The 14053-nt window shown below is 45.7% G+C and overlaps 1 protein-coding gene across 2 annotated transcripts in view; it reads right to left on the bottom strand.

Annotated features, from left to right (window-relative positions):
• SMAP1 (small ArfGAP 1) overlaps nt 1–14053 on the bottom strand; it is a 388489-nt gene that overhangs the window by 205208 nt on the left and 169228 nt on the right. Inside the window, exon 5 of one of the 2 annotated variants that reach the window (XM_088471186.1) lies at nt 1069–1146. The exons of the other annotated variant lie outside the window; for it this stretch is intronic. Within the exon in view, the coding sequence (XP_088327312.1) occupies nt 1069–1146 (78 nt within the window). The remainder of the gene's footprint in view (nt 1–1068; nt 1147–14053) is intronic. 2 annotated transcript variants of the gene reach the window in all.

The raw sequence follows: 14053 nt of genomic DNA, 5'->3' as shown, positions 1-14053 counted from the left end.
GAATGGTAGAACTAATGTGGCTGCTTACAAATCAGTATCATTTGGAAAAAGTGATTACATTTTCACAGATACAAAAGTACAGATGTGTCCTTGCTCAGGGTTGGGTATGAAATACCGCCGGTTAAAATGTCGACACCGGAAGGCCAATAAAAGAAAATCCAGACAGGGGTAGGTAAGTACCCTATTCCTCCCCTCTCCCCTCCCTAACCCTCCTTTAGTGGTGCCTAACCTCCCTGGGGGGTGCCTAACCCTAACCTCCCTCCGGTGGTGCCTAACCCTAACCCCCCACCCCCTCCCCTAAGCCTAATTTCCCCCTGGGAGTCTCATACTTACCCGGATCCTTTGTTCGGGACACTGGCGGTCGGGGTGCCGACGCCAGTGTCTGGATGCCCTATGGGATAAAGGCGTCGACATTTTGCCTGGCGGCGGGATGCCAGCGTCAGTATATCAATGGCAGACGTCCCGTCCGCTGGCATACTGACTACATCCCCTTGCTCATCTAGTCTCAGTATGCCATGCAGCGTGTTATGTCTGGCGTAAGTGAACCGCCAGTTCCCATGCAACTCTGCTAGCGTTGCGGGTCTTTTTTTGCCTAAGATGCAATGCAAATTGGACGCACCAGGAGACCGTGCTGATTTGTTCTGTGACACTTGAATATCTGTGTACAACTGAGTGTGTACACAGAACTTGGAGTGAAAAAAAAGCTGTGGCTGCTGCATCGTAACACTTTGTATGGTGATTGAGAAACTCAGGTGTCACAACAAATTAATAAGCACAGGCTACTCGTGCATCCTATTCCTATTGCATTGCGACTTAGATGTATTTTCAGAAAAAAAAAAACACACAAGAAATATGCCCAGCGCTAGAAGAGTCTCACTGGACTAGGCGCACCGAGAGTGGCTGTTTGGGGCGACTGCTACAAAGCCAAGTGAGAAAACATCTGTGTGTTAAGGTGCATAAGTGCTATGTATGACAGAACACACTCAAAATGAGGGTAATGAATGCCCGAAAACTAGCATGTTACAGCACGCTGAATGATTGCAAATTTCACACTAGAAAATTATATACCTCCAATTTGCTTTTTTCAGCAGCAGCTTGCAGAGAAGGAGAGTATGCCGAGGGCGGCACAGCATCAGAGGAGGACGTCTGTACAGCAGCAGATGAAAGGCATAAGAAGAGAAGCAAGACAGATGATCAGAATTAGTAAACGGCAAGACAGGCAAAAGCAACATATGATATCATTTTCTCACTTGGTACACTGCAACTGGATAGTGTCACACAGGAATAGTTGAAAGCAGTATTCTCATCAAACCATGTAACAGGAGCACTTATCTGCCTATTGCCATATAGTCGGCATAAAATACTAAATGTGTTCGTATAATTTGGCATGCTACATGCTAGCAGATCATAACATTCAAACTAGCGTGACTTGAGAAATGATTCAAAAACCTGCAATTAAAATATAAAACCCCAGTCTTTATTACATGAAACAGGAAAGTAAAAAATATTGTACTGGAATACTTGTGGAAATCACATTTCAGAACGATTACTACTACATATTTTAAAAGACAGAGACTTTAAAAATAAGAGTTATGGTATAACATACCTTTGTTAACTTTTTCTTCGAGGTCCATAGGGTCCATAGAATTACCTTGGAGTATGTGGTTGGAGTGATCCAGGCACCAAACAGTTACAAAGCTTTAGCTCCCAGGATGCACTGGGTCCTCCTCCATCTATACCCCGCCCCTGGCTACAGGCAGTTGTAACCAAGCCCAAGGCAGGAGAAGGGAAGAGGAGAAGGAAGGACAATGTACACCAGAAACACACTCGAAGAAGAAGAGGGAATCATTGAAATACAAAAGAAAAAAAAATTACCCAACAACAACCAGGTGCTTTAGGGTGGTGCCCTGTGGACCTCAAAGAAAAATAGTTAACAAAAGGTACGTTATACCATAACTCTTATTTTCTTCTTCAGGTTCCATAGGATCCACAGGAATTACCTTGGGGATGTCCCAAAGCAGTTCCTTTAAGGAGAATCGTGAGAGGTAAAATTATCAAAGGTGTAAAATTTTAGAAAAGTGTGGGCGGAAGACCACGTGGCTGCCTTGCACAATTGCTCAGCAGAGGTACCACATCGAAATGCCTACAATGGTCCCACAGATCCAGTAGAATATGCTGTCACTGTGTTTGAAACAGGGAGATCAGTTTGTGTGTAAGCCTGAGAAATAATCATACAAAGCCATCTAAGCCAGAGTCTGTTTGTTAGCTGGCCAGCCTCGCTTGAGACAGCCATACAACACAAAAAGAGAATCCGATTTCCTGAAGGAGTTTGTAGGTGTAAGCTGGATGTTGTATGTGCCCTATGTATCTACTTATAGAGAGGTTTGAAGACTGGAAGGCTGGAACCACAATTTCTTCATTTACATGAAAACGGGATACTTTAGGAAGGTAACCCACCCTGGTACAAAGAACATCGCTATCCTTATGAAAAATTAAAAAGGGGGAGCAACAAGAGAGCGCTGCCAAATCAGAGACCCTGCGGGAGAGGAGATGGCGAGAAGAAAAACTGTATTCGCTGTCAACCACTTGGAGGTCTACTAATTTCAGGGGTTCAAATGGGGAAGCTTGTAGAGCCCTGAGAACCAAAAGAAAAATCCCACGAAGCTACCGGAGAGACAAACGGAGGTTGGACCCCCAGAACACCCTGCGAAAATGTTCTATCATCAGGAAGAGACGCGATCCTTCGCTGATACCTGCGCTCTCAGGGTGGCCAGGCGGAGACCCAGGTCTAACCCAGCCTGGAGAAAAGCAAGCACTCGGGAGGCCCTAAAAATTTCAGGATCATATTTTCTATAGAAACACCATTGAAAATACGAGTGCCAAATTCTGTAATAGATGTGGGCAGAGGAAGGCTTTCGTGCCCTAAGTATCGTCTGGCTTGGCTTTTAAGGATGGAAGACTCAAGAGCCACTCCGTCAAAGACAGACGAGGAAGGTTCGGATGCAGGCAGGGAACCTGTGCTGACAGGTCCGGCATTAGAGGCACGGAGTGTCTATTGACAGATTGCGTTGAGTCGGTGAACCAATGGCATCTGGGCCAAGCAGGAGCTATCAATATCACTGTGCGTCCTCGTTCTTGAATTTCCTGAGGACCCCTGGGAGGAGGGAGAACAGAGGAAAGAGGTGCGCTAGTTTGAAGTCCCCCTTCACTGCCAGAGTGTCCACGAAGTCAGCTGAGGGATCTCTGTGGTTGTGACTTAAGGCCTACTTCTGGTAGTCCCCACTTGTCCACTAAGATCTGAAAGACATCTGGATGTAGAGCCCATTCCCCGGCGTGTATATCCTGATGACTTAGGAAGTCCGCTTCCCAGTTGAGGACTCCTGGAATGAATACCGCCGAGATTGTTGGAAGATGACATTCTGCCCAGATCAGAATGCTTGTCACTTCCTTCATGGTAGCCAGACTTCGCGTGCCTCCCTCATGGTTGAGGTAGGCTACTGCGGTCGTTGTCAGACTGGATTTGGACAGGCCTGCCCTTTAGCATATCCTGTGCTTGAACGAGTGCTTTGTATACTGCACGAAGTTCCAAGATGTTTATGGATAGGTGATCCTCCTTGGTCGTTCATCTTCCCTGAAAAGTAAGACGACCTGTCAGTGCACCCAATCCGCGGAGGCTGGCATCCGTAGTGAGGAGCACCCAATCTGGAATCCAGAAGGGGCGACACTTGTCCAGAAAAAACGTCTGCAGCCACCATGAGAGGGAAAGCCAAACTTCTGGAGAAAGATGGATCGTCTGTGACCGTATTAACTGGTACCTCCCGTTCAACTGGGAGAGAATCGGCTGTTCCAGTGGCCTGGAGTGGAACTGAGCATATTCCACCACGTCTAAGTTGGACACCATGGACCCTAGAACCTGCATAGCTGAGTGGATAGACACCCTCCGATTGCAAACCCATTATTGAAGGACCAAAATCTTGTCTCCTGGTAGAAATATCCTCTGTGCCAGAGAATCCAGGAGTCCACCTAGAATACACATTAAAGACCTGCCTCAAGTCTTCTATCTGTGGAATCCTTAAGAGAGGATGCAGCTGGTATAGGCAACGTGGCACTCTAGACTAAATGTGCCACATGAGCATCCACAGTAGGCGGAACTTCCCATTTAGCACATTCGCCAGGTGGGAGAGGTTATAAAGCGGTTACCTTCTTTGTAACATGGAACTGTCTATCAGGAGCACTCTATGCTTCCCCAATAAGTTCTGAGAGCTGCTCAAATTTAGGAAACTCAGCCTTAACTACTTTCTGGCGTTTGAACACCGGTGCCTTCCTAGGCGCTGGCTCTTCATTATCTATGTTTAAAATAGTTTTGACCACACTAATCAAGAAAGGGACATTCACTGCTGCCGGATGGTCCTCTTCTCCTGATACAGATTCCTGAGAGGAGCCCTGTGCCTATTCAAACTCTTCTGAAGATGCGTCAGAATCTACAGGCTTAACTGTCAGGGTGCATTGAGGACCGCGTTTGGGAACCTCTGCTATAGACAATATTTTCTATAAAACATTAAAGAAAAAGGAAGAAAGCAACAGTAACTTGGCAGCAAGATACTTGTCCCAATTTTCACATTAATACAATTGGGAGGTATGACTTACAAACAGCAAACAACAGTTTGCACAAAGGACCTTGGTTACATGAGAGACTTATCAGCCATCAAGGAAAAAGCACACTAATTCTTGTTCTGTGAGTCCCACTGCCTTCCCTACCACTCATTAGACATTCCAAAAGGATTACCTACATGACATTACTGTACATAAGTACAAGCATGGGACCTACTATTACTTAGTGTTTTCCAAATAAGGATTATTTCCATTTGTATCCATATGCATAAAATGTAAACCTTTGCGTCCAAGTTTATCCAACCCATTCCTGTTTGCGTTAATTTTTATTTTTTTTAATAGCAGTATTCCTTACATTGACTAAACCTTCAATGATTCAATATTTTATAACATTACTACAAAACAATAGCAATTGTATAACCTTTGCATCTAGGTCAGCAGATGACTATTACTATAGAGAAAGAAAGTGAAAAGCAATGGCTACCGCATGGTACAGCTCTCTGTACGATTAATGAACCCAGATTATAACTTGAGACGGGTCCAGTGAGAAGATAGCGAGCTACCAATTCAGTTCCTGATCCTTTTAACACCTGAACACGGCACTCCGTGTGATGCTATTAATGTGATAGTGCTAAGGAGTGGTGAGGATGTGCTTTTGTGCAATTCCCAAAGTTACGACTCTCTTCACAATTATCAGTGTTCCAAAGTTGATCTTCCCAGTGTGCTGTCTGTTTGAATAACAGGGGTTTAACCTGTGCTTGCTCAGGACTGCCTAGCTTCTTCACTTAAGGAGTTACAGTATATACTGCTGCTTACATCCTCTTAATGGCCTTGGCCTCAAGTTGACTGTCATCCCCACCTGCTAAACACCAATTGAATGGCAACTCTTTATAAATACCTTCCTCCAGACCAATTTTGCAGTAAACTAGAGCCCCCGGCATCAGAGCCATAACCAGACTTTTTGGTGACCTGGGCCAGAAAAAGCCCCCTCCCCGGAATTTTCAACTAGGGACATAAGACGCACACCTGAAAAAAGGAGCGCTGCCTAATGGGAAAGGGCCATTACAAATCTGATTAGTCCCGTATGATGAAGGGGTACTGATTCCATTGTACCACTGTTATCAATGTGTCACTGCCAAATACAGTGTGAATCCAATGACTGCAGTGATGATACACAATAATTATGCAGTATAACTCACCAGCTCTAGATGTAGGAGACCACTGGTGAAGCTGCACCTGCTGCAGGATTTGTTTATCAGAACAGCAGTGCACATGCCTGGAGTCGGCAGTGTAGATAAGACTGAAGGTATATAAAGATCGCTACTTTTAGTGTATATGCAGCAAATATCAGTGGTGGGAAATCCCTGCATGTACCCTATGTCGGCAGCTGAACTCACCAGAAAGGGTAAGCAAGGTGTGCTGGTGACACCTGGGCCGGGAATCAGTGGCTGTGTTCAGGGCTGCCATCAGAAATTGTGGAGCAGATAGCTGTGTGCTAAATAAAAAAGCATGTGACTGAAGCTGCTTGGGGAGATCGCCAGATAGAGGGGGAGTTGGCCAGAGAGGATATAGGGGTGCCCAGGAGATGCTGGGGATAAAAAGAGGAAGCTACAAGTGAGAATGCTTCTAAACTAAAAATTGACAGGCCTGAACAGCGTGCCCTGTGCCACGGCATATGTCACACCACCCTAGTTATGGCCCTGCCCAGCATACATATGGCCTTCCAGAGGACACCCACTGTGGATATTGGCCCAGGAGTTCCTGCTACAACCAAATGCATCTGCACTTCTGAAACCATGAAATGCAGCGTTGTCCACCAGCCAATGACAGAGTGCAGCTACTCAAGGCAATAACAAGCCATCCCCTTCTTCTGGGCTAGTGTAAGCTTGTGCCATTTCTTACCTGCAGAGATCTGGAACCTCCAAGCTTTATTTTGTGCTGCGTTCACCACAGAATATTGAACAGTGGGAGCTGGGGTCTGGATCAGCTGAGATGCACCCATTTTTGGGCTTTGGTTCCCCAAAGAAGAGTCACTAATTTGAATTCCGAGAATGCCTCTCACCCCCACTGCAACGCTGTAACCTTTAGGCTTCTCGAGGTGCTTACTCTGGAGACTATCAAATTAACATCTTGTTCTTCTTAAGAGCCATCGGACTCCCTAACTAATCATTCATTCTTGCAACCTATGCTCTGTCAATTTCAGAGACATTTGAGACAAACATTTTTGAGCTATATTAAACCTAATTTATCCAGCAAGTGAAGAATATGTTTTTTATTTTGGTAAATTAACCTCCTCATGTTTGGTACTCTAAACCAAAATGATTACCACTCTCAGAGTAGACCTCTAGCATACCTCCCAAACATGACCCTCTCCAGGAGGAACACAATGCTCTGGTGCTGGACTTCCCTGGTAATTTATGATTGGTGGCAGCTCCAGAGCTGGGGCTGCAGCACAGTCCAAAATTCAAATAGGGAAGTCACACCAACTGCCAGTGAGTCCCAGCCAGTGATGTTTGGCAGTGTGTGAAATGACAGTTGGTGTGGCTCCCCTATTTGAATTTTGAACTGCGCTGCAGCCCCACCTCTTACCAGGGAAGTCCAGGACCAGAGCATTGTGTCCCTCCTGGAGAGGGTCATGTTGCGAGGTATGCTCTAGTGTAACAGGGCACAATATAAAACACACACAAATCAATATGAAAGATGCCCACCTGCAATCAGATACACCTACCGATGATTGCGCCTGCACACCCAGAAAATCAAAAGTGACATGGGCGTTGTCATGGTAACAAATAGAAGCTACCGGAACTCCCTAAAACAGCCATTACAACACCTGCGCTGTCAAAACTAAGCAACCAGAGAGAACGGTGTCTCATGACAAAGCATATCTATGGCAACAGACCATGAACAAAACTGTGAAAACACAGTCAAACCAGAAGTGATGCGGCACTGTCATGCTGACACAGCGCTCATAGAATACCAAAAATAAACAAAGTGGCAACTCTGGACTGCTTACAGTATATACAGTGGGGAAATAACATGGTACAAAAGTAGATCACTGAAATAGGCAGCTGTATAATACTGAGAGCCGTATTCAATATGAGCCGAGCCGCAATACTTTTTCGCGGCCCGGACTTTCCGCCTACTTCGCCTGTTCTGCAGGCGGAAAAGTATAGCGGTCATCCCTACTTTACCCCGTATTCAATATGGAAGTAGGCGAAAACGGGACCCGTCGAAACTAACACACAGGCAGAAAATACTGTCATTTTTGGGGAAATCAGCCTGACACCCCCCAAAAGATGCTCTGACATGGGGGTTAGCTATGGTACCCCCCGATTTGGCTTGCGAAAGGTATTTGGTGATTTTAAACTGGCTCAATAGCTGTTAAATAGCGTTTTTCTATACGTGATGCAGAATAGTATTTAAGACCTTTTTTTCCAGAAAATAACTTATCCCAGCAAATTTGGGGTACTTGAAAATGGGGGCCAGCATATTTAAAAGTTGCTAAAGTGAAATTGAAAAATCGTGAAAAATGCACCTGCAATCAAAAAACACCTGGGGCATACTTGTGGACACCCCCCAGAGTCAAGTTCACTAGTTTTTAAGTTTGTACCCCATCACTTTTCTTTTGCCCCCTTTTTCAAAGTCATTTTTTGGGGTGTGCTTAAATATTTTTTCAAATTTTTTTTGACAGTTTACCTTTGGGGGACTGTCTGAAGGCTGCACAGGGCTTCCCGCAACGTTGCACCCCAAAACCCCAATTCTGCACTTTTTTCCACCTCCCATTCACAGGCGATACTTTTTCGCCTATTACATTGCATTGACTTTCCGCCTAGGCGGAAAGTCTTTCAAATTGAATATAGGGTAAAAGTCAAACAGGCAAAAATGACATCATCGGCAAAAAGTTTCCGCCAAAAAGACACGGAAACTGACTTTTCGCCTCAAATTGAATACGGCCATAAACATGTAAAAGGACACCATCATCAGTCTACAAAAACTACTAAAGGATTGACTCATTAAGTTTGTATAGTTTAACTGTATTATGGCGATTTATGCAGAAACACTCTTGAACAATAATTTGCTGCAACATCCATCCCTTCTGAGGGGAGGAATATTATCAATCGGCATAAAACAGAAGTCTTTCTCAGTGCGTTAGCATAATGCAAAATCCACCAACTGTAATGATTTTTTTAATAGAGGAACCGATGCAGTGCAATATTTTCTTTCAATAATCGGACTGTTTTGCCTCCGTTAAAGTAAATTGCAGGGACATATCAAATAGATGACAAAACCTCTGTCACAACTCAAATGATGCAAAACGTCATACTTATGCAAATATTTATAAATGAGTGATATGTTATCACTCATCAGTAGGTGCTCCATCCAATCATATCCTTCATGTCTTGCATTTGAAAAATAACCGTTAGGAGCTCCTTGGTTGGATCACCATTTAAGATTGGTAAGGAGTGAGGATTGATTGGATCACCATTTAAGATTAGTAATGAGTGATGATTGGCTGGATCACCATTTAAGATTAGTAATGAGTAAAACTGAAAAGCAGGACCCTTATAGTATGGACTGTTGGCAATTTGACTTCTGACCTACTCTAGCCCATCTATAGGGTTAATGTTTGAATAAAGACTTGTGATATTAAGCGTCACCAGTCTGCTGATAGGTGTTTACTTAAATGTATTAAATCTTTTAAGATTATACTCTGGGACACTATATTGCTACAAGACCATGGATTTAAACTAGTGCTAAATGTTTCATTAATTTGATACAGAAAAGACTAATGGTGCGTACACACTGGGCGATTAAAGTGGACGACTGAACGATAACGATATCGTTGTCGTCCACTTTATCGTCCATGTTTAACACAAAAAAGATGAACGATGACGACGACGCGCGTTCCCGCGGGTCGTTCGTCATCCTCGTTCATCGGGCTGACATGCAGGCCAACCTGACGACCTCGTCAGGTTGCTGCATGTCAGGGAATGGGTGAGAGAGCCCGGCGCTGAACGATATCGCTAATGATATCGTTCAGCGGCTGTGCTCAATGTCATGAACGACATTGAGCACAGCCTGCCGGGGACACACTAGACGATATCGCTCAGGGAGCATATCGTCTAGTGTGTATGCACCTTAACTTGTCTTTTCACAAGAAAATCCTAAAACCTGATTGAGGAATGAAACTCTCTTATTAGAGCAAGTAAAATGAAGAAGGACATAGAGAAAGGTTAACTCCAAATCACAACAATGTAATGTATATTAAATCTAAAATAAAACAAGATGACTATTAGCTGAATTACATATAGTAAGTGCGTTGAAAGAATAAGTACTTTAATAAGAGCTTTAGATCAAATGTCAGGTGGACGCCTGGTCCATTCCTGGTGGAATAGAGGCGGGATGTAATTTGTCAACCCCAGGAGACAACATAAGTTATGCTGGGTATACACTATGCAAACCATAGCAAAATATATATTGTTCCAACACCTAGGATCACCTAGTGCGTACCCCTGCTTGCGTGTGCCCACTGTGTTGTTCATCGCATCATCCCATCTGCTGTGTTGCACAGCAGAAGGGACAATGCAATGACACAAGCCATGCTGCTAAATGCAGCATGGAATGACACATTGCGCGATCCTCCACTGCATCGTGCAGTGTGTACGCACGGAGTGATGTATTACAGCTAGCAGCATATCCACAGCTGAATCCCTCCCTCTGTTCTATAGTCATTTCTGAAACTCAAGTGATTTTGGAAGCTATACTGATTTCTGTTCTGTAAGTCAGTCTGCTCCCAATATACACCAATCCAAACGGTATGAGAACACGTCTGACTGCACTGTCATTTACTCCATTTTATAGGAGAGGACAATGTCAAAAAAAATAAAATACATTGGAGTATAGGTGATGACGTCAGGCACGGACACCACAGAGTTAAATTTTCAGCCTCCCTGGATGCACCAGGGTCCCTCTCCTATACCCCACCCCCAAGCCAAGGCAATTCAGTTTCGTAAACAAGCCATAGGCCGGAGAAGGAGAAATAAGAGAGAAGAAAGTCTGGAACACACAAGAATCACATTCTCACCAGAAGGAGATGGAGAAACCGGTGACCAGATCAAAGCCCATCTGCAGTAAAGGTGCAACAGGGCGGGAGTCCTGTGGGACCCTATGGACTTCGTAGAAATAGTGATAACAAGGGTAAGTTCTTACCATATATCATATTTTCTACTTCAGTTTCCATAGGGTATCCACAGGATACCTTGGGGATGTCCCAAAGCAGTATCCTTTAAGGGTGGGGACGCTCCTGTGCTGTAAGGAGAATCCGCCGCCCGAAGGAAGCATCCTGAGAGGCGAAGGTATCAAAAACATAATACCTTACAAAAATATGAACAGATGACCACGTGGCTGCCAATCACCGCTGAGGCGCCACGTCGAGCTGCCCACGAAGGACCCTCAGACCTAGTGGAAGAGCTTTAATAGAGAATGGAACAGGAAGACCTGTGAATCCATCCTGCCAAAGTTAGCGTAGTGGCAGGCCAACCCTTTTTATGGAAACCAGAAAGGAGAAAAAAGGGAGTCTAAATTCTTAGAGCCCGTACCACATCCAAGGAGGCCTCACCAGCAGACAGGACTGGGGAAGTAAAGGCCGGTACTATAATTTCCTCATTGATGTGGAATCTAGACACCAGCGTAGGTTTAAAAAAAAAAAAAAAAAAAAAAAAAAAACAGGGCAAGTGCGAAGCACTGCCCTGTTCCTAGGAAAGATGAGAAAAAGGGAGGTCTACATGACAGAGCCCCCCATTCTGAGATCCTACTTGCCAAATCAATGGCCAGAAGGAATACAGTCCTAGCCGTAAGCCATTTGAAATCCACTGAGCCCAGTCCTGGAGAGCCCTAAGGACCACAGCCAAATCCCAAGGAGCCACAGGTGGAATAAAAGGGATGCTGAATATAACGTACACCCTGCACAAAGGTGTGGACATCAGGAAGAGTAGCAATCCTACGATGAAACCATACTAACAGGGCAGAAACCTGCACCTTCAGGTAAGCTAGGCGAAGACCGTTATCTAAGCCCACCTGTAGGAAAGCCAACACTCTGGATATCCGGAATACCCGAGGAGCATAGCCTCTAGGGCGACACGACTGAAAGAAAAGTATGCCATATCAGATGGTAAATTCTTGCAGATAAAAGCTTCCGAGCTCTTAGCATGGACAGAGCCCCTGTTAACTATAGAGCTGGAAAAACTCCTAGACCTTAAGAGGGCAGTCTCCACCACCACACCGTCAAGGACAGGCAACCCAGGTCTGGGTATCAGCCAGGATCCTGAGACAACAGGTCCGGGCGTAGAGGCAACAGCTTCGGAGTGTTAACTGAGAGGCTCCGAAGATCTGAGTAATAGTGCCGTCTGGCCCACGCTGGAGCTATCAGCAGGAACGTGCCTCCTTCTTGCTATTACTGGAGGAAGAAGGGATAATGGAGGGACGAGGTACACAACTTGGAAGGTCCACTGGACCTACATACATCTACCAGAAGAGTCTCATCTCTGAAAGGCTCCACTTGTTCACCAGAAGATTGGACACCTCCTGATGAAGAGGACATTTCCCTGAATGCACGTCTTGACGGCTGAGAAAGCCTGCTTTCCATCTGAGGATTCCTGAATGAACACTGCCGATGATGGCAGGGATGTAGCCTTCCACCCAAGCCAGAATTCGGGACACCACTGTTAGTGTCGCCTGACTTTGGGAACCTCCTAGGTGGTTTACATAACCCATCATGATGGCGTTGTCAGACTGTACCTGCACGGTACTTCCGTGGAGGACCTGTCCTGCATGCTGGAGAACTTTGAATACTGCTCAGAGTTCTCAGATGTTTATGGGAAGCGCATAATCTGCTGGTGTCCACTTGCCCTGGAACATGTGTGGACCAGTCACTGCTTCCCAGCCACAGATACTTGCGTCCGTCGTCAGAAGGACCCTGGCCGCAATTCCAAAGGGAGTGCCCCTTGTTTAGGTGAGCTTTCCGCAGCCACCAGGCCAGAGAGAGACAAACCTCCAGGGAAAGCACTATTGACTTTATCCTATGGGGCAACCCATCCCACCCGGAGAGGATCAATTTTTTCCAGAGGTTTAGTGTGAAACTGGGTACTCTCCACCATGTCGAACAGTGACACCCTGGAACCAAGGAACCACATTGCCAAGTGAATAGACACTCGGGTGACTCTGCAGGCAACTGCGTACCTTTGCCTGTAATGCAGAGATCTTTTCCTCAATCACAAAGATCCTCAGATGTTGGGATATGGAGCATCCTCTGTGAGGAATTAGAGAGGACCATTTCCAGTTTATCAGTCAGCCGTAACGTAGCAACACAGATATTGTCCGTTGCAGATGGCACTGAAGTATCTCTGGAGACCCTGGTAACAACAGGAGGTCGCCCAGATAGGGTAACAAGCGGACCCCCTGCATCCGCAGGTGGGCTGCCGTAACTGCCATGACCCTGGTAAACCATGAGACGCGGAGGCCAGACCAAGGGGCAATGCCAGAAACTGGAAATTCTTATCGACCACTGCAAACCTGAGGAAAACACTGGTGTGCTAAGAAAATACAGATATTCAGATAGTCACCCTGAATATATCCAACGACACCACAAAATTCCCAGGCTCCATTGAATGATGGAATGCAGGGTCCCCCTCCCGAACCGAGGAACCCTTAAGAATTTGTTGAAGGATTTGAGGTTGAGGATGTCCTGGTAAGACCCATTGGGTTTCTGTACCAGAAAGAGGATGGAGTAATACCCCATTCCCCTTTGGGGCAATGGATTAAGTACTATAACTCCTGCCGGAGCATAGAGTGTAACACCCTCAAAAATTACAGGGCCTTGTCTTGAATTGACAAAAGACCTGTAACAAAAAACCGGCTGGGAGGCCTTTACCGGGAGGAGAGGACATACCTTCAAGAAAATACTTCTCTTACCCCAGTGTCCGTGGTGGTCAGACACCAGCACTGGGCGAACTGGAGAAGCTGGCCTCCAACTCTGGGGTCGCCCGAGAGGAGGCCCGTCCCGTGAGGCTGAAGGCTTATAGTCCAACTTGGGAGTAGGACGTCTTGTACTCCAAGCCTGTTCTTATGGCTGAGCAGATTTCCTGGCTACTGACTGTCTTGGAAAGCTGTATTTTAGGCTTACCATGGCCTCACAGGGCCGAAAAGACCCCGATGGGACTGTAGCAGATGGCAGACATGCAGACATAGCTGCTGCCTGCGGGGCCACAATTGTGTCCAGATGAGGGCCAAACAGGACCTGTCCCGTAAAAGGCAAAGCATTTCCAAGAGCGCAACCACAGGGAGCGGCGAGCCGCTACTGCTGCCGAGGAGATTCTGGAAAAGGAGTAGGCTATATGTAAGACTGTCTCATTATGAACGTGACGAAGTCTCTGAGAATTTGCTA

This window comes from Taudactylus pleione, unplaced genomic scaffold (assembly GCF_031769625.1).
Source record: "Taudactylus pleione unplaced genomic scaffold, aTauple2 ptg000015l, whole genome shotgun sequence".
Lineage (NCBI taxonomy): Eukaryota > Metazoa > Chordata > Amphibia > Anura > Myobatrachidae > Taudactylus > Taudactylus pleione.
Note: the sequence above shows the minus strand (reverse complement) of the source record. Positions and strands in the feature narration are given on the sequence as shown.